Below are 21762 nucleotides of genomic sequence, written 5' to 3'. Positions count from 1 at the left end.
AATCACAGTGGATATTTGTGATAGGCTATGTCATTTATTCAGTTTTTACTTCTTTTGCGAACGCTGCAGGCCCAAACTTGCATTCGCATCTGTAATAATCCGTGCATTTCCAAGCGTATGATGTAATAAAAGAGCCTTGGTGTTTTAAAAGTAATGCCCTATGTCTGTAACTGGTTTCTAATAGCTGATAGTGAAAGTAAACTTAAACCAATCAAAAATGACTTTCTTTGTGTACCCTGATATGATTTGATCATACAAGCAATTTTGTTTTTATTAAGACAATGACCTGTATAAAATGTAGCTAATCAAAGTTAAAGGCATAATTCAAATTCAAATGTATATAACTAAAGCACGCAGTTGGCTGTATGGACGCAAAATAAGGTCAACGAATAAGCTTTTAAGTATTGATTGTCTCATTATTGTGAACAGATATGAATGGCCTAAATTGTTTTAATTTGTAATGGAAGAAACCAGCAAAAACCTTTACATACTGTCACGCTGTGCTTTATCGTGTTTCATAGTTCTACATGCCTGAAGTGCTTGCCTCGAAAAATAATGACACTTGTATAAAAAGTGAGAAATTGCTTAAATCTTTGTCAGTGTCACGGAGGTGCAGTCGAGGTGGGCTGGAAATATGGGATATGCGCTTGCTGGAAGAGGAGGAGTATGACTGTGTAATTAAAGGCGAAAAAAATTCTTCAGACTGATTTGTTAGGCTCCAGCAGACTAGAGGGTGTTACCGGCCCATATTATATCAAGTTTGAAAAGCAAACACATGATCAGAAATTAGGCGCCTTCAAGTTTTCTTATTGCACGTGCGATATAATATTTAAGATTCCTCTTTAAAACTCAACTCTCCGGTCTCTTTTACTCCGCGGCGGGTTCATCTCACGCGCTGTGGATGCGTCTAGATCCACTCCGTTTACAATCTTTTGTGCTCTTAAACAGCGGTCAAGATCGGTTAAATGCCAAGTGTGGGATCTCCAGTTGTTCTCTGGTGCCGGATAAGAGCGTGTTTTTTTGAATGAGGATATCAGGTCTTAGTCAAACGTGCACGGAGCAGCACGGGCTCTGAAGAATGAAGCGATAATATCAATCATCTGTGATACCCTTCAGGACTTTGAATAACAGCGCGATCTACGATGTATTCGCCGATTTGTCTCACACAGGTATATTATATATTTTTGAATTATCACTCTGTAGGTGATTTCTGATACTTTTTTTATTCACATTATTCGCTGTGCTTTGATTAATTGAAGAACTGCTGCATTTACATAGTCTATATGCGCATTTATTTTACACTTCCCTCGTCTTTTGAAGTATAGTAGTTCAACAACTTCTTCGACGTCGTGCCTTACAAAAGGCATTTAAGAAAATCGATGCATTGAAACGTAGCCTATCTGCAGCCTTTAAGTAACACTCCTAAAATAAAGATTCAAATTAGAACGAAGAAGCCGTTTTGAAGAACCTTTTTTAAATTCAGTAAAGAATATTTACTCTATAGTTCTTAGGAAAACCATCTACATATTGGTACTTTAAATTACCCAATAGCCTTCCCTAATCTGACAAACCTATAGATTAATGTACAAGAACTTTTTTTTTAACCTTCACAGAACCATATAACCAATTTACACAGCGAGACATTGTTCTTGGTAAGATGCTTCTTTGAAGAACTCTTTTTATGAGTGCAGTAGATTTTAAATTTAAAGCAGTTTTATTTAAAGTATCCAACCGGACATTCAATTTGATATAGGCTAAAGATTGGGTGATGTGATACAATGCGCACATCACATAAGCGAGACTATGTTTACTTTATTAATCTCTGAACAGACCAGTGTTCAGATAAAGTTGATCTAATTTGATGTCGTCCGTAAATTACTCAATTTATTTTGCTATAGAAATGAACTTGATTAAACAAAGCAACTTTATGTGAGGTGAACAACAGGGCGATATCTCAATACTGTTAATCTCAAACGCGAGGTTAGGACAGTGAATTTGAATTCACTTTTGGAGAGCTCACTGTTTAGCCTTACCTTCAACTAAAGAAAACTTGCTTTAGTTTGATCTGGGAGATCCTCTCATAGAGTGAATTAAGATTAAAACAATGATAAGGTTGATTCAGCGGTTGGACAGAGTCCGCCGGCTTTGGCTGACACAATTTTACTGTTTATATTTTCCTTGGCATCAGAGAGTGATTGACTGAGATATGGTGAGTAGGCTACAGAGGACCTCGAGCCTGCGCAGCCCACAACCTCGTGTTACACTTATAAAATCCGTGTGATTTCTTAACATGGTGATATGAGACCAGTTTGCATAACAACTATTATGACAACAGATAAATGTAATGTTTTAATTTCACATTACATTTACTATGATTTTAATGTTACATCGTTGGGATATGTGATCTTGCAAGGCCTCAGTAATGAAAATATGACAAAAATAGTAATGAAATAATAATGGCTTTTTTTCAGTCAAATAACATTTTTTCTTGACATTACATTTATAGTAGAACAAAACGATTGAACGAAGGTCCTTTTTTGCATATTGTCTGTATTGTTATTTGACTGTGTATATTTTTGTTGAGTGGACTTTGCAGTGTGCATTTGGTTGTAATACAATTTTCATTACAAATTATAGATTTACAACAGCTTTACACACACACACACACACACACACACACACACACACGCACATTATTATTAGGCTATATTGAGTTAGCTATGATAATAATAATAATAATAATATACTATACTTTAATTAATCTGTCTGATCTGATTTCTTAGGAAATTAGCACTTTGAATGTATTTGAGTTTTTACACATTCCAGGACTAGAGCAGACAGTGTGAAAACTTACACTCTTCAGTGAGTTACATTTTTCTTGAGCAACACACTATTGCACATTGTCGCGTGATAGATTTCACATGCATTTCCAAGTTGTGTAGTTTGTTTGTATTTATACAGTGGTTGAGTGTGGGCTATGTGTGTGGGGCTGTCACTGAAATACAGGCAGTGGTGTGCTGGTTGAGGTTTCCCAAAGAGCTGCCGTCCGCCTGCACACAGAACAATATGTGGTTTAACTCTTCTTAGATCCATTCACTGCAGTCCTTGTTCATATTTCAATGTGGCAGTGGAAAATTGACAAAGAAGTTTGCAGAGTGTGTACATAAAGGTGGTTTTCTCTTTTTCATTGTGTTGAGATTCTCACACATTGCTCTCATTGTCTTTTTACATCTTAAACCTTCTTGTCCTTTAATAAGAATTTGCAATGTTTATGGAAATTTTGACTGTAGAAGAATAGTCTTTTTTTCTTGCATTAAAAATTACAACGTGGACTCAGAAAGTGGTGGTATTTGTCTTTCATTGTTTAGTGTGAAAAGTTATCCTGTTCTGTTTTATATTTTAAAACATGATTGAAATTGCTCGGTAATATTAAATCATTTTCTTTTGCTGAGATGATGAGGAGATTATATGTGTCGAAGAAAAAAAAACTGAGCAAATGTTACTCAATGGTCTGTAAAATTGGCAACTGCGTTTGCTCAGTTTGTAGTGTAAAGCTATATAACAAGTTGAGGCATATGAAGACAAAAAGCCTTACGCTGAATAAGGCAAGTGTGAATTAGTTGTGCCGCTTGTTTGAGGAGTCAGGCCACTTAAGTTTTGGTTTGGCATTTTAATGCCACACTTACCCAAACGGATCTGAGGCCTGAAGAATGTGACTTTTGTGCCAAGATGTCATTTTCATTGTCCATCTTGGTTTGATTTTTGAGGGCCTTGGAATAATTGTGGTACATTAATGCTAACAAATTAAGTGATTCCCAAGGACTGTAAACACTTCCTCATAGTTAAGAGTAAAAGCTGAAGGTGTAAAATAGATTTTTTTTTTTCACTTTCCCAAGTTTAGTTAAAAGCTTTAACCAATACTTCTGACCTTGTGTATGTTTGTACTCTTATTTTAGACAAAATACATGTTCCCATTTGTCTTGATGTCTTTGCAAGTGTGGTGGATGATCGTGTCCTCAGTTGTCCTTGTCTAAGGCATTTAGTGACTCGTTTTTCCAGGATTCTAAGAGGTTCTGCAGGGCTCTGTGGTAGGGGCTGTTTCAGGAATGCAGGGCGCTTTGATAAGAGATCTGGAAGTATGGGGGATGCATGCTCTCCTGTGCCAACACACGGACTGGTGCTTTGAGCATGGCTGGAGAAGGAGAGTGAGTGAGTGAGTGAGTGAGAGAAGGGGGTTAGAGAGAGAGAAGGGGAGAGAGTGATTGGTGATTCTGGAACTGTCTGCTCTACGCTGGCACGGCGCGGGCAGACGCAGTAAACAGTGGCATCCTTTTTCAGCGTGCCTTCGACACCTGCAGGCAGGCCAGCGCTGCCTGCAATCGCAGTGGAGATGGTAGATAAACGTGTCATGTTGATGCTTTAAAATTTCATTTTAAAAAAACTTTAGTGCTTAAAAGTTCTTTAAAAGCAGGAAATGGAATGCTAGAGTTAGAAAAATATATTTGCAACTGGTATTTGTAACTGTAACTCTGTTTAATGATTTTTCTGGAACATTAAATGGTCATTTGTATAACTTTTATCTACTTATAAATGATTTTTATCTGAATTGATTTCTAAACTGCTTTTTTCCTCTTTCGTTTCTGGCTGCACGGGCTGTTGGCTAATTCAGGCGGGAACCCATGCCAAAAGGTCACTTCTGCTCCTGCTCAATTTTTCTCCTTTTTCCCTCCCTCTCTCTTCTCAGGATGAGTTTCATCCCTTCATCGAGGCACTGCTCCCTCATGTCCGTGCCATAGCCTACACCTGGTTCAACCTACAGGCGCGAAAGCGCAAGTACTTCAAGAAGCACGAAAAGCGGATGTCCAAGGATGAGGAACGGGCCGTGAAAGATGAGCTGCTCAGCGAGAAGCCTGAAATCAAACAGAAGTGGGCATCCCGTCTCCTGGCCAAGCTGCGCAAGGACATCCGGCAGGAGTACCGGGAGGACTTTGTGCTCAGTGTAACAGGCAAGAAGCACCCGTGCTGTGTTCTCTCCAACCCCGATCAGAAGGGCAAGATCCGCCGAATCGACTGCCTGAGGCAGGCTGATAAAGTGTGGCGGCTGGACCTGGTGATGGTCATCCTGTTTAAAGGTATTCCGCTGGAGAGCACAGATGGGGAGCGGCTAGTCAAGTCCCCGCACTGCACCAACCCGGCACTTTGCGTCCAGCCCCACCACATCACTGTCTCGGTTAAAGAGCTGGACTTGTTTCTGGCATACTACGTCCAGGACCAAGGTAAGTCTGATGAGAGGTTGGGAAATAACATTTATTTAATTTAGGTGCTACACTTAACTAGCAGATTGAAGGGTGTAGAGACAGAATAATATACATGTAATTTCCAGTTGTTATGTACATAAAACTAAGGGCATACATTTGTGGTGTTACATGCAAAGAAAGTTTCAAAAAGATCTCAATTTGGTACATTTAAATAGTATTAAAATGGTTGTATTAGAAGATTTTACATTTCACAAATTTTTTGGCATATAAAAGTGACAAATATTTCAGCATAATTCATATAAACATATAAATTCCCCTCATTATATAAATATATGCTAATTATATATTTCCTAAGGTGGAGAATTTCTGCAAATGGCACAATTACACAATAATGTTCTAAAAGAAATCTTTTTTCTCTCTTTCCTTTTTTTCTCTAAAATTTATCTCTCGTTTGTTTTTATTGCCATATTCCCAGCTAGATTTGTTCTGGTAATTTACACAGTTATTTAACTCTCTTGGTTTTCTTCTTTTGTTTGAGTACTTGGAAAATTAAGTCCGCACACTTATGTACCTTCACATTTATTCATTTAACATGCACTTTTATCCAAAATGATGTACAAATGAGGAATGCTGCCACTTAAACTATTCCTTTTATTTATTTATTTATTTCGACGTCATCCATATTTTGTTATTTTAATAATATCAAAGTGTTACTTTTGTGACTCTGAATGTTTTCACAAAGAGTTGGTTTATCATCAGGCACGGCACCTCCATTTTGTGAAACTGAAGTGCCAGGGTAAGCAGAAGGCAGAGTGGAGGGACAATAATGGTTGCCACTGGCACCATGGTTGGCATCAGAATCTCTTTTGTGTCTTTGTAAGATGGCGTGCATTCGCCTGTTCGCACTCACACGGCAACCTAAATCTCTAATGTACTTAATAGACCATAGTCTCTACTTTTGTTTATAAAAAAAAAAAAAAAAAATATATATATATATATATATATATATATATATATATATATATATATATATATAAAATATTTTAACATATGCATAATTTGTATATATATATTGTAACAGTTTCAAATTATTTTACCCATTTGTGTAACATAATCACTGCTACTGACTGATGTTATAAATGTTACTCATTAAAGATATTTCTGACCTTTTTATAATCTGAAAAAAAGAAGAGTATGGAAGAAACTAATCAAGTAAATTAGTGTCAGCAAATGATTATTGGGTTCTCTATTAAGGACTTAACCATGGCATTGCGGCGTGTTTTGCCTCTAGTATCCAGCGCCCATCTCTAGACAATGATCTCACATTGTGCCAGTGCACCCAGGGCGGCCATTTTGTTAGCGTTGTGCCAGGAGAGTGGTAGGGAGAGTGCCAGCGACTGAGGATTTGGTATCAAACCCTCTTTGTCTGCTTGCTGCATGCCTTTGATTCGTTAGTTGGCATCCGCAATGCAGTGGGCACGGAGGAAAGTTTCCTGATGGCAGCGGAATAGCAGTTGACATTATTCACATTTATAAAATCCATCAAAATAAAACTGAATGTAAAGCAAAAGGAAAATCTTTACCCACATCATAAAGGAAATTGTGGTTGTGGTCCTTGGCTGTGAACTGAAAAAGTAAATTGTGTTCAGCGATTTTCATGTCTGTATGCCAGCGAAAGGTCCTTTGTAAGGTGACTGCAAACCATGTTCTAATACATTAACTGTTTTACATTTTCACAGTATGATTGTATGTATTTTCATACTACAACACAACTACTGTTGTTTGTGTACAATTTGTGATCGATTGCATGTTCTGGATTAAATTTTAAGGTGTTTTAACTGCTAGCTACAGCACCTGGTATCTGGGACATCAAACAGTTTGCCTTGGGTTTAGGCTGACTCGCCTGCGTTTGTAATAGCACCTTAGTAAATGCCCAGCTGAATACCCATTGAAAAGGTGGTTGAGAGGACAGGAATGAGGGGCGGCAGGCTTGTTGGTGGGCATTGTGCCATGCCCTGCCTCTGCACTTCACCAAGTCTGGCCATGCCATTGTGCCTGCGCTTCTACGAGTGCTGTTCAGCTCCATTCTCTCGTGAAATAATTCTAACATTATCCAGATCAGTTATTCTCTGTGAAAACAGTTCAGCAGAATTCACTTTTGATTATTTGCATTGCTAGCAAATGAGAAAGCAATGAGGAGAAGATATTTTGAATCTGTTTTGTGTGATTGTCCACGTTGGCCCCTGCAAATCAAGCCTGTTCATGTGAAGTGATGCTCTTTTCACTTCAGAACTCATAAATCACATCTCTCATTTACCAGGCCTCCTTTTAGACAGGGAACGTTTCCTAATAGTTTGTATTGTATGATGATGACGTGTTTCAATATTGCAACTTTGTTTTTGAGTCTGTTGCATTTTATAATGTACAGGCTTTTATACTAGAACAGTGACTAGGCAGAAATAGATTTGAAAAGGGACCAGCCGGTTTATATCAAACGAGCATTTTTCAATTTAACCCAAGCTATTTATTTTCCATCCCATGCTGGAATATGTTCACAACCTTTATCTCAATGTTTACATATGACATTACACAAAACCTAAAAAATGCCAGTGTAAATTAAGTGCTGGTTCAAGCCTCTAATAAATATTTACATTGGTCTGGCAGTTGGTTTGTTTTAAACACCTAGCTTTCCTTTTGTAAAGCTGAATAATTTAAGGAAATGAATTAACATTTAATATATAGATTTGACTTTTTCTTATGGTTTCCAGTAATTGAACACCAAAAACATATGGTCATGTTTTGTGCAGGCAAAGCAAGCGTTACTCAACAACTAGAAGGTGTTACACAATCACAAGAGCGCAATGTATCAATAACAGTGTGAAGGTGCTGTGATTTCCTGCCCCAAACTCCCCAAAGTTTATTTTGTTCCCTTGTGAAGTAGGCAGTGTTTTATTGGCTGCTTTTCTGGTGTCGGCCGGATTATTTCTCATTTGTTCTAGCATGTTAAAGAGGTCTTGTTTTACGACTGCAGGACATAGCTTTTGCCCCTCGTGTCAAGACCTCGCTAAAGATGCAGAAGGTGTCACATGAAGTTTAATTGAGCACAACAGATCTTTAAAAACAAGGTGGCGGCCTGCGGCACGTGGGGGCAGGCCAGGGGGTCATTTCAGGAGGCACCTGGACCCCCAACTTGCACATGACATTTGGATGCCTGGGTCAGTGGAGCGGTTGCCAACTCCTTGAGAAGAGCTGGTCATTCATCAAACTCCCTCTCTCAACTTGCCAGAACCCCCAACACACAAATACACACACACACACACACACACTGAGTTCCCTATTGGGCCTTTATTAGCCGTGTGTGTGCGCTCTGTAGAAGGGCTGTTTGCGCCTAGTTTTCCAGCTGGCTGAGTATACGGCAGGGTCAGGACTAGCCACATGACCTAGAGGTTGTCACCCCTGTCGATGACTAAGTACAGATTGTGGTTTCTCCACTTTTCACTTTTTCTTGCTGTCTGTCTCCTCCTATATAATTCACTTTGTCCCTGATGTCCACACACATGGAAAGTTAGACCAGAATTATTCTTGAAACCACCATGTGATTTTTCTTCCTGATTAAGGGCACTAGAGAAAACTCTGATGGAGTGCCGGACAGTTTGTGTAATTTTATTGTGTAAGCGTAAGAGGTATTTAGGGTTATGGCAAGATTTTAAATGAAACCAAAATACAGCACATTGGATTTGTATCCATTACACAACCAGTGTAGTTCTATTCCTGAATAAACAATTTTTATGAGTCAAACACCCAAAGTTTGCATCTTAAATCCATGCACTTGACTGCTTGATCATAAAACAGTGTGTAGTTAAAAGTGCACATCCTGAGTAATATTTTATAAAAATAGATGAATAAAATATGTTACCACATTTTTGGTTGTTTAATATGTAGTAAAGGACAGTATTGACATGTATTGATGGTGCCTTTAAAAAGGCTGTTTAAATGCACCTTTTGTGAGAACTGATTTAAATGTGCTTTTATTGAAATTATCTTACAATTTCACTGTGGAATTGTGTTTTTTTCTTTTTTTCCCAAACATTTACTTTTTACAAGTACTAATGAATCATTAATGAAATTAACTGGAGCTGTTAACGTCTTTACAGTTACCATCCCTATTCTCAACTTTTGATTTCTATATGGAGCTCCGCTTTTGTAAACCCTTGCATTTTTCCTTTACGTCCATGTGACACATTGTTCCCATTGGCAGTGTTTGCAGACGCAATATAAACTCCAGTGTGCTGTGATAGTGAGAATTAAAGGGGCAGCTGGCTGGGACGAAACACACACACACACACACAAACCCATTGACAATTTGGGGCCCTAGCCGAAACTTGTAGGAAAAGAGTTACGGAACTACGAGTGTATGGAATGCAACAGGGCCACAGCATTTGTTTTTGTCTAGTCATTTATTTATTTATTTATTTATTTGCTGATTGTTTCCAGTGGGTCCATGTGGCAGAGGCAGTCAAGAGTTTGTCCTTTTGGAGAGAGACAAAAAAGTGTTCAGCACATCCACTTGATGGCCCGCAGCTACTGACTCGCTCCCAAAAATCAGTACAGATGGTCTCTTTTTCCACTCCCTCTTTTTCTCTCCCTTGCTCTCGGTTTCTCCTCTGAACCACGCATTTGTTGGTGCTTTGCTTTCAAAAAAGAACTACAACGCACGACTTGGTTTCAGTTGTGGAAATGAAAGGCAATAGCTTCTGTTTGATGTTTTAGTACACTGGTGTACCGCCACATTAAACATAAAGAGGGAAAGAGAAGGAAGAAGGGGGGTAGCGGTAGAGGAGCAGTGAAAGGATTTGCCACTACGACTTCAATCCAGACGATAATCTTAGTGGCCTGTGGGTGTTGTGAGTTCTTTTTTGCTGCGTTTGCTCTGATTAAAGAGCCTGATTGACTAAAACACACATTTCTTTGCATCTCTGTTTATTCTCGCTTGAGAAATCTGTACTAAAAGTTGGATTAAACAGGTTTTTAATCCAGAAACACCCTTTCTTTAACTACTAGTGCATTTCAAAGTATGTAAGCTGCAATTTTATGGTGGCATATGTGTAGAGAAGCTCATGCAGGCTGTTGAATACCAAAGCAGAGATAAAGACACTGGCCTTATTTAACCTCCGCCATTAATTTGGTTTTCTTTTGAAGGAACTTGATCCCCTTCCACTCCAAGCAGCCCAACGGTACGAGGCCATCTGATCGCATCGCTTTGTGATGTAAGCATCACAGGAATGTTACTGGAAAACTTTGGGATCCACAACAATACTGCAGACAAATCTGCTGTACAAATCTACAGATGCTTCTATGATCTCAGAGCTGGAGCAGAGAGGGGGATGAGGTCGCTGTGCGTTTGTGCTGAGCATGCAGTGAGGTCTCTGAAGCAGAGACTGCAGCACTGATTAGTATTCTGCATGGCCCGCGGTGACTAGCTCACGCAAAAGCCATAACCTATCGAACACATTCCCTTAGTCTAATCCATTTAGAGCTCCCTCCAGCTCTCTGGCCTCCCTTATTGATTTCCCCCCCTCCCTGTGCTCAGTCTCTCCTCTCAGCCTCGGTGTTGGTTCAATTCAGCGGTGTACTGTTACTCCACATGCTGCCGCAAAGGAAATCTCCCCCCACCCTGTCATTTGTTCTCTCTCTCTTTCCTTTCTGTCGTGCTGTCTTTTGCTGTGCACTTTGTTTATCTTCTACCTTGTCGCCTGTTGCTTTTCTTTGTTTCTTTCTTTCTTTCGTCTTGTGTTTGTTCTTTTTACCTTTCATTCTTTCCTTTCTTCTGTTTTTTTCTTTTATTGTTTCTTTTGTTTTTTTTTGAATGACTTCTTACTTTGAATGAGTTCTTCCTTCGTTGTTTTTCTTTTTGTTTTTTTCTTCTTCATTGTTTCTGTCTTCTTTTCTTTTAAGTAATAATTTGCTTTTGAAGAAAGTAAGTTGAGGGAAAACAAATCTTGAATTCTTTTGCTTTACACTCTTAAAAATAAAGGTGCTTCACGATGCCATAGAAGAACCTTTCTGTCTAAATGGTTCCATACAGAACCTTTAACATCTGAAGAACCTTTCTGTTTCACAAAAGGTTCTTTGTGGTGTTCTTTAGATTATAAAAAGTTAAGAAAGAGATGGTTATTTAAAGATCCTTTGACTGAATGGTTCTTTGTGGAACCAAAAATGGTTCTTCTATGGCATCGCTTGAAGAACCTTTTGAAGCACCTTTATTTTTAAGAGTGTTGATTGATTTTTTTCTTGTTTTGTTTTGTTTTCTTTCTTTCTGTCTTCCTCCCTCACCACACAATTTCCGTCTAAGGTGCTGCTAGATTTTATAAACAGTTGATGTGTGTGTTGGAGACTGTGTTTGTGTACGCTATCTCTGGGACTCTTTGTTGACTGAATACCCTCAGGCTCAAGCACACTATAACCTCCCTCGTCTTCTTTCACACACTGTAATGTGTACATAAATCTCCATGGTTGCGAGGAGTGTGGAAGGGTCTGTGCTGCAGTGTGGGTGCAACTTCACCCCGTGTGTGAGTGGGTGTCTGAGTGTGTGGTCGGGAGAAGGGATATTCCCTTTGGAATGTTTTATCAAAAGTGGTGGAAGCGCAGCCTATCATTAATGTTGACTTAAATGCCAGAGTCTACTATCATGAAAAAATGGGAAAGTATGTTGGAAAATGAACTCTCTTTTCAGGGGTCACAGACTTTCCTGCTTTGCCTCTTGCCTTTTTTTTTTTTTAAACAAAGACTTATCTTGCATTACTCAAAGCCGCTTCCATACATCCCCACATCATCGGTGCAGACGGAGGCTTTATGAGAACCCGGAATACATTGCTTATCCCTGGGGCCCACTTGACAAGAGAACCAGCACTGACCCCTCCTTCTCTCCAAATGAAGACGGATGGCCTCATCCTCCCTTACTGTATCTCACTGTATGGGGTGTCTGGGTCTTCCCCAAATCCCCCCCCCCCCTCCCCCCAACCCCAGACTGGACCAGCACCACTCCATAATGGCCTCTTCTCCTCTTTGCCATTAACCAAACATGCTTATCTTGCAGCTGCGCCAATGGAGATCATCCAGAGAGGGCCAGACAAAAGGCAAAGACAGAGGGGGCTTAGGGTGAAGGTAGCAGAGAAACTCATATTGAGACTTGGGGAGCTGAAGAGGGCACGAGACAGACATGAAGAGAGAGAGTCTGGATTCCTCCATGGTGGGACATTCAGTGTCTTTCACATCTCTACACTGATGGGCATCCTTCATTAGGGGGACGGGCTCGATGAATAGCTGCCAGAGAAGGCCAGAGACAATCGAGGAGGTTGCCATGGGAGACAGTGACTTCTCCCCCCTCGGCCCACAGTTGAGGTCTTTTCATGGCAGACAGGATTCAGAGTGATGGCCATCTATTCTTTTGTGGTGTCTGGTACAGTACCCCCCACCAATGAGACGGACGACTCAGAGGTAACAGTGTGGAAGAGTTAGGAAGCCACAATGGGGTCAAGTCTGTCAAAAGATGGCCCCCAAGACGTAAAACACATTATGAATAACTTTGTGTGAGGTTAAAGGTTTCTCCAGAAGCATTATTCATAGCACAATATGTCACACACTCTTTACTGGGCTTATTCAATGCATGCATCTAGAATAACCTTCCTATACAATCAGGCATAGAATTGTCATCTGGATGATAAGAAGGTGAAAAAACTGCTTTAATTTACAGAATTTACAATTTAATTTAAAGAAGGGATCTCTATCTAGGGTTCAGAACACCTTATCAACCTCAGAGAAATAGAGTAAAAACCACTAAGAAGACCTCAGCAACTACATAGCAACTGTTTGGAAACCATGTATAACACCCTAACATCATGGTCTCATGGGTTTTTCATGGGAAGGCGCCACTCACATTTTCTTCGGATAATGTAAAACTGTAGTTTTTCTAAAGAAAATAAGTATGCTTCTGTCCAGGTCTGCAGCTATTACTAGTCCATTAAGTTCAGTCATACAAGTGCTCTAGTTCTAGCTCTAGTTCTAGTAGACATCCTGTGAGGTAGATCAACATAAGATCTAACCCTCTGCAATCATGGGAACGACAGATGTCAAAACTTTGCTTTTCCAGCCGCTTTCCCCCAGTGATAATAGCATCCTGTTTTCACATGGCTTCATTGTATAACGGCAGATTTCAGTAAAAAAGAAAGAGCAGGAGAGAACAAGAAGATCGCTGATAGACCTGATAGTACAGAGAAAAGTAAGTTAGTGAGTTCAGGTAACACAAGGTTTATTTCTGATTCAGGTTTGCACAGGTTTGTGGGAGTTAGCAGTTTCTTTCATTTCACTAGTAATCCACCCACAGAATAAATATTTGCCACAATTTAGTGTTAATCGACAAAGATGAGCAGAGATATTAAAGTCCTATTAAATTAGTGATTCTAACACTTTCTTACTTGATCATGAGTAGTTTGTGTATTAGTGTTTGCATGATATCACAATTTCAGCAGTAAGATTTCACAATTCAAGGTACATGGTTCGATTCCACTGTGAAACTAATATGTGAAACTCATTCCTTTATTTTAAAGGTTAAATATTAACAAGTTTCCTGGTATTACTTAAACCTTACTTCAGGTTTTTTGAGTAATTAGTCATATAAACATTCAATAAATGAAGAACAAAGGTAAATTAAGAGCAATGAGTGCTTTCTCTATAAGCGTAATAGGTCTTTTAGGCTAGTAAACTGCACTACAGTTCCAGTCATTTTGATTTTTAGAAAGATTTAATAATTTATCTTAAGCATAAAAGTCTTTTATTTTAGTATTGTCTTGGCAGTAAAATATCGCTCTTTCTTGACATGCCCATAGTAGGGCAGGAAGAACAGGTTCCCATGCACCCGCTTGGCAGTTTTTTGTTACCCTAATGGTGTCTAGTTAAGAATTTTTTATGTTGCTGAGGTCAACTAATGTCCCATGGGGTTCGTTTGGCGGCCATCTTGAAATAATGTCATCGCGAGTGGCGAAAAACACATATTTTGATAACTCCTGAAACGTACAACATACAAACACAAATGAACCCACTTTTTCATATAATTCTGACACCAGGAATCAAATGGAAAGGTCATTGACATGATACAACCACTCTTTATGGGAGAAAAACAGACAAATTACACATTTTCGGCTCAAAACAATGTAACTTTTGCTATTTTGTTCTGCAATAGTTTCCTGCATTAGCCAAATGACACTAGATTTTCTCTAATGTCAATTGCAAGGTTGTTAAATGGATGTCAATTACTCCAAGTAACATAAATGGCAATCTGATAATACTAGCTAACTGAAAGCATGAGCCATCAAAACCCCGTTTCAGTCTCCAGTCATCAGTCTTTCAATATCTTTGCAATGAAAGTATAATCAAAACAAACCAGTATGTTAAAAATCTAAAATATAACTCAGAAAAAAATCTACACAAATCAAAGTTGAAATTGGCATGAACAGCAGCCCAATGCTGCTACATTCTAACTCCTTTTTTGCCAGGAGTTTTGCCAAACTCTCATTGGCTACTTTTAACTGCTACTTACACATTTCAGATATCAATCGCCACCACTCAGCAAGATACAGCAAGAAGCTTTTACATCTGATCTATATTGTCTCCCTTTTGTGCAACTGGAAATATGTCACTACTGTACATTGATAATATGGGTATATAGTACCATCAAATTAACTTACCTGCTAGATAGCTAGCTAAAACTAGATAAAAGATAAATGTGCTCATTGTGCAGTAAAATGGTCCCTGTCAGTGTTTTACCATTATACAGTATGATGTTTTTAGATTAATATTACTGCTGCATTAATGTGTGTTGCATTTTACTGCTGTAGATGTTTAAGGTTGAGCCAATTTTAACTACTTTATATGCTGTTGGGTTATTCTACAGAAATGCATTATATTCTATAAGATCATTTGTTTGTAGCGCCACTGTCCTGTGAGAACCACGTATCTCTAAAATGTCAATTTTCACTGGACGCGTAGGGATATGAAAAATTGTAATCCGAAAAACAGTACCTAAAGCTGTCAGATAACTTTAGTGGAGTAAAAGTAACATACTGTATTTGCCTCTGAGATGTAGCGCAATAGAAGTATGAATAAATAGAAATACTCAAGTACAAGTACCTTGAATTTGTAATTAAGTACATTACTTGAGTAAATTTCAGCACTGGTTAGTAAGTAGTCTACCAGAAATTACAGTTCCATGAAACTAATTTCTTGTTAATAGCCTGAAACAGGGTTTTGATGGCTCATGCTTTCAGTTAGCTAGTATTATCAGATTGCCATTTATGTTACTTGCCATTTACTTACATCCATTTAATAACCTTGCAATTGACATTAGAGAAAATCTAGCGTCATTTGGCTAATGCAGGAAACGATTATGAACAAAATAGCAAAAGTTACATTGTTTTGAGCGAAAAATTTGTAATTTGTCTGTTTTTCACCAATAAATAGTGGTTGTATCATGTCATTTTGATTTCTGGTGTCAGAATTGTTTTTAAACTAGGTACCCTTTAAATTATATGCTTGTATTTACTTAAGTTAAACATAATGTTTTGTTTGTATATGTATAGTCTATGTATAGCGATTTGTTGTGTAGTATGAACATTTTATTTTATTTTTGTCCTGTCTTTTAATGTTTTCTTTCTTTGAAACTTTGTGCCGCCTATCTTGGCCAGGACTCCCTGGGAGAAGAGTTATTGTAACTCAATGGGACTTTTCCTGGTTAAATAAAGGTTAAATAAAATAAAAATAAAATTGTATAACGGCAGATTTCAGTAAAAAAGAAAGAGCAGGAGAGAACAAGAAGATCGCTGATAGACCTGATAGTACAGAGAAAAGTAAGTTAGTGAGTTCAGGTAACACAAGGTTTATTTCTGATTCAGGTTTGCACAGGTTTGTGGGAGTTAGCAGTTTCTTTCATTTCACTAGTAATCCACCCACAGAATAAATATTTGCCACAATTTAGTGTTAATCGACAAAGATGAGCAGAGATATTAAAGTCCTATTAAATTAGTGATTCTAACACTTTCTTACTTGATCATGAGTAGTTTGTGTATTAGTGTTTGCATGATATCACAATTTCAGCAGTAAGATTTCACAATTCAAGGTACATGGTTCGATTCCACTGTGAAACTAATATGTGAAACTCATTCCTTTATTTTAAAGGTTAAATATTAACAAGTTTCCTGGTATTACTTAAACCTTACTTCAGGTTTTTTGAGTAATTAGTCATATAAACATTCAATAAATGAAGAACAAAGGTAAATTAAGAGCAATGAGTGCTTTCTCTATAAGCGTAATAGGTCTTTTAGGCTAGTAAACTGCACTACAGTTCCAGTCATTTTGATTTTTAGAAAGATTTAATAATTTATCTTAAGCATAAAAGTCTTTTATTTTAGTATTGTCTTGGCAGTAAAATATCGCTCTTTCTTGACATGCCCATAGTAGGGCAGGAAGAACAGGTTCCCATGCACCCGCTTGGCAGTTTTTTGTTACCCTAATGGTGTCTAGTTAAGAATTTTTTATGTTGCTGAGGTCAACTAATGTCCCATGGGGTTCGTTTGGCGGCCATCTTGAAATAATGTCATCGCAGTGGCGAAAAACACATATTTTGATAACTCCTGAAACGTACAACATACAAACACAAATGAACCCACTTTTTCATATAATTCTGACACCAGGAATCAAATGGAAAGGTCATTGACATGATACAACCACTCTTTATGGGAGAAAAACAGACAAATTACACATTTTTCGGCTCAAAACAATGTAACTTTTGCTATTTTGTTCTGCAATAGTTTCCTGCATTAGCCAAATGACACTAGATTTTCTCTAATGTCAATTGCAAGGTTGTTAAATGGATGTCAATTACTCCAAGTAACATAAATGGCAATCTGATAATACTAGCTAACTGAAAGCATGAGCCATCAAAACCCCGTTTCAGTCTCCAGTCATCAGTCTTTCAATATCTTTGCAATGAAAGTATAATCAAAACAAACCAGTATGTTAAAAATCTAAAATATAACTCAGAAAAAAATCTACACAAATCAAAGTTGAAATTGGCATGAACAGCAGCCCAATGCTGCTACATTCTAACTCCTTTTTTGCCAGGAGTTTTGCCAAACTCTCATTGGCTACTTTTAACTGCTACTTACACATTTCAGATATCAATCGCCACCACTCAGCAAGATACAGCAAGAAGCTTTTACATCTGATCTATATTGTCTCCCTTTTGTGCAACTGGAAATATGTCACTACTGTACATTGATAATATGGGTATATAGTACCATCAAATTAACTTACCTGCTAGATAGCTAGCTAAAACTAGATAAAAGATAAATGTGCTCATTGTGCAGTAAAATGGTCCCTGTCAGTGTTTTACCATTATACAGTATGATGTTTTTAGATTAATATTACTGCTGCATTAATGTGTGTTGCATTTTACTGCTGTAGATGTTTAAGGTTGAGCCAATTTTAACTACTTTATATGCTGTTGGGTTATTCTACAGAAATGCATTATATTCTATAAGATCATTTGTTTGTAGCGCCACTGTCCTGTGAGAACCACGTATCTCTAAAATGTCAATTTTCACTGGACGCGTAGGATATGAAAAATTGTAATCCGAAAAACAGTACCTAAAGCTGTCAGATAACTTTAGTGGAGTAAAAAGTAACATACTGTATTTGCCTCTGAGATGTAGCGCAATAGAAGTATGAATAAATAGAAATACTCAAGTACCTTGAATTTGTAATTAAGTACATTACTTGAGTAAATTTCAGCACTGGTTAGTAAGTAGTCTACCAGAAATTACAGTTCCATGAAACTAATTTCTTGTTAATAGCCTGAAACAGGGTTTTGATGGCTCATGCTTTCAGTTAGCTAGTATTATCAGATTGCCATTTATGTTACTTGCCATTTACTTACATCCATTTAATAACCTTGCAATTGACATTAGAGAAAATCTAGCGTCATTTGGCTAATGCAGGAAACGATTGCGGAACAAAATAGCAAAAGTTACATTGTTTTGAGCCGAAAAATTTGTAATTTGTCTGTTTTTCACCAATAAATAGTGGTTGTATCATGTCATTTGATTTCTGGTGTCAGAATTATATGAAAAAGTGGGTTCATTTGTGTTTGTATGTTGTACGGTTCAGGAGTTATCAAAATATGTTTTTTGCCACTCGTGATGACATAATTTCAAGATGGCCGCCAAACGAAACCTATGGGACATTAGTTGACCTCGGCAACATCAAAAAATCTTAACTAGACAAAATTAGGGTTCCAAAAAACTGCCAAGCGGGTGCATGGGAATCTATTCTTCCTGCCTTACTACCAGTGTGTATCCACCTGTCGCTGATTGCGAACTTGTTACTGCTTTCAGCTCTTCGTTTCTGAAGAAGCCTGTTCCTGTAATTTGCCCTATCCGGTGACAGTTGAGGGCCGAGGGTTCTGGGAAGTTGGTGTGTTAAACGCAGAGCGCTTCGGAACTAGCAGTTGGGCGGCTGTGATTAAACGCACTCTGCCGGTAACGGGGCCGCTAATGAATACAGGGCTTTAACGGCTACGTATGTGCCTCATTATGAAAGCCTGCACTGAAAGGATATACGCATTGGCTCCAGATTACTGGAATTTTTCTCAAATTGGCCTGCCTTTCTGCTGGCCAAGGAATCTTGCTGCTGTTTTTTTCCCTCTCTCTCCTTCTCCCCCGTTGTGTCTCTCTGACTTTAGTAGAACATGTACCCACCCACATGCAAACTCTCTCACACACACATGCAGAAACACACATGCTCGCCCACACTTCAGTTCTTGAAGCCTGCATTTAGACAAAATCGAGCGTACAGCCTTGATAACCGCAGCTCCGCCATGACATTTGTCAGTACTGCCTGTGTATTTTTGTGTGCGAGCTCTTCAGATTTGGGTCCCGAGTTCAGCTGTAGAAGTTTGTAATTAAGGCTGTTACATGTGCATAGGCCCTGAACCCACAGTTACTTTATGCTTCTTTCCCAAAATAATAATGTAATGATGCGGTCCAATAAGGTTTGCCGTGACAGAGAAGGCATACTTACTGCAGCTATGCTGGGTCAACGGCGTACGCATTGTATTTTTACTGTTCACCCATGTCAGTGTACAATCAATAAAACAGATTGTGAGGACGTCATAGGCTGTAAAGTAAAGGCATGCAGGAAGGGGACACTTTATAGGTCAAAGTAGGCTTTATGATTACTGGGTTGGAAACTAGTCCTGGCTTCACTTTTTTCACTTCAGTTTCCTGATACCCGCTTGACCACATTTACCCCCAAACCTGAAAACATCCCAATCCATAACTGCCAGCTGGAATTTCCTGCAGCTCGTTCGTTTGCCATCAGTGGGGGATGCATTACAATGTTTTGTAGTGTCTTTTCCGAGCACCAGAACAATGCCACCTTTGCTCAGACTCTGAACTTTTGAATCTGCGTTAAGAAGGATTAGAGGAAAGTTGACCATTGTTCTCCAGAGAGGATGTATTGTATTTAGCCTTTCCCTTACATTGACAAATGCACAACTGCTAAATTTTCATTTCTAAATAGTGAATGTTTGTGTGATAATGTTCATTTGAAACAGAAATAAAAATTATTTGTATTTATTTTACTTTATTATATTTATTTTTTTATATGCACTGCTGTAAGTAGGCTACATTGCTCAAAAGTATTTTAAATATTTGTGCTGCACTTCTTTAGACAGAAAACAGAGGCAGAGTGATGGTGTATGGAACAGAGAGAAAGGTAGATATCCTGTGCAGTAGACAGCATAAATACTGTCTGTCTGACTGTCTGTCTGTCGAATGTTAAAAAAATAAAATAATAAAAATAATAATCTAGTTTAACTTTAAAAAACTTTAAGTACACAAGAGCTTGTGTAAACTAGTCTTGAGAAATGTGTCCTGTTGGGGTCAGGTGATCCCAAAAACCAGCCTAATTATTTAGGGCTTCCCTAAGACCGATTAGACGCTAATAATAATTCTAGCAAGTTGATTTTGAAAATATGCAGTTTTAAAAATCCTAAGTTAAAACTAAAGCTGACTTTGCTTGCACAGAGAGGAGCTACAATACGGAAACCTTTTAAGAAAACCTAGCAATAAAGAGTAAAATGTCCTTCAAGGACAGTGATGTGTTTTGGTATTGAAACATCTTCATTAGCTAACGGTAAAGTATTGGCCATTATAAAAAAAAGAAAGAAGCCAAGACTCTTGTGGCTTGAACCACAACCCACCATGTGTGTCTTGTTAAGGGCAGTTATGACAAATGGCAGCAGCTGTACAAACTAATCTCTCTGTAGCTTTCACACATGGCATTCAATTAACAATGGGCCACTGTCAGACTGTAATCCACAGCTTGCCAACCTGCCCCTACTCCCGCTGGCCTAGCAAACCTCTGCATGTGTATGTGTGTGAGTGTGGAGAACTTTCTTAAAGTTCTTGACGTGTTTTTATTGAGCTGACATTAGCTTGGCGGGTCTAGGTCAATCAAATGTGGGTTTGTGTAGGTCAGTCAAGTGCGCTTTTGCATGATATAGCATTAACACATGTACAGTGTTTATGAATAGAAATAGTTAAGGTATTTAGGTCACTATATTGTAGCCCAAAGATGCTTGTGCATGCACGCACACTTACACAGCTGCTGGGGCTTGCTTGTGTGTACGTGTGGCGGGAAGTGGCTTGTCAGGGGCTACATTCCCACTGGGTTTGTAATGATGAAGTGTACGTTACAGTGGTCACTGTCAGCTCAACTCCACTCAAATGAATCCCTTCAAGAGACCAATGTCCCACCATTCCACAGAGGATCAGCAATTTCACTCACTTTCCCTAGCGGTACTAACACTCTAGTGTTAGTAATTTATATTTTGGCTCATATTTAATAAACACTAGCTATGTTCCACAACCAAGTGTGCTACCTACCTAGTTATGGGGTTCAACCAGAGATCTCTGAAGGTCCTGAAAGGTTTTGTGGACAGCTATATAGACATAGGGATTTTAAAATTCTGTGGTACATGAAAGTTATTTCAAATGTAATGCTTTTTGTTTGTAAACACTGAAAACCCATACTTTAGTTTCACTTGCGACGGTCGCTCCCTTAGATGTCAGCTAACTATGTTTTGGAATAAATCCATAAGAACCATTTGTAAACTGTATGATGAGAGGGCCACAGTTTTTTAAGATCCTTGAGTGGTTGGGGTCATGCATGGAAAGTTGGTTTAGAAGCGTATTGTAGAAGTAAATAAAGAATAAAAAATTAATGACAGCTTGATATAAGTGTTCCACTGTGCCAGGCATGAAATGGCTGAGTAGTACCAGAATGCATGAATGAAAAACCTGAATGTGAAAAGGGCTTGACTTTTTTTCTATGCTGCATCCAAGAATAATTAAGCTCAGTCCCTCTGGCTGCAGGCAAAGCCACAGACTTA

The 21762-nt window shown here is 38.4% G+C and overlaps 1 protein-coding gene across 16 annotated transcripts in view; it reads left to right on the top strand.

The window, feature by feature from the left end:
• LOC131543557 (nuclear factor 1 B-type-like) overlaps positions 1 to 21762 on the top strand; it is a 96078-nt gene that overhangs the window by 12933 nt on the left and 61383 nt on the right. For 11 of the 16 annotated variants that reach the window (XR_009271932.1, XM_058780996.1, XM_058780998.1 and 8 more), the window contains exon 2: positions 4745 to 5276. Coding sequence is in view for 15 of the 16 variants with exons in the window: in XM_058780996.1 (XP_058636979.1) it covers positions 4745 to 5276 (532 nt within the window). In the remaining variant the exon portion in view is untranslated. Of the gene's footprint in view, positions 1 to 518; positions 1170 to 4286; positions 4394 to 4744; positions 5277 to 21762 lie in introns of those variants that run through there. The other 5 variants (XM_058781002.1, XM_058780999.1, XM_058781007.1 and 2 more) reach the window with 5 other exon arrangements.

The sequence above is a fragment of the Onychostoma macrolepis genome, chromosome 07 (genome assembly GCF_012432095.1).
Source record: "Onychostoma macrolepis isolate SWU-2019 chromosome 07, ASM1243209v1, whole genome shotgun sequence".
Taxonomy (NCBI): domain Eukaryota; kingdom Metazoa; phylum Chordata; class Actinopteri; order Cypriniformes; family Cyprinidae; genus Onychostoma; species Onychostoma macrolepis.
The sequence above is the reverse complement of the archived record's forward strand: the minus strand, read 5'-3'. Positions and strand labels throughout refer to the sequence as shown.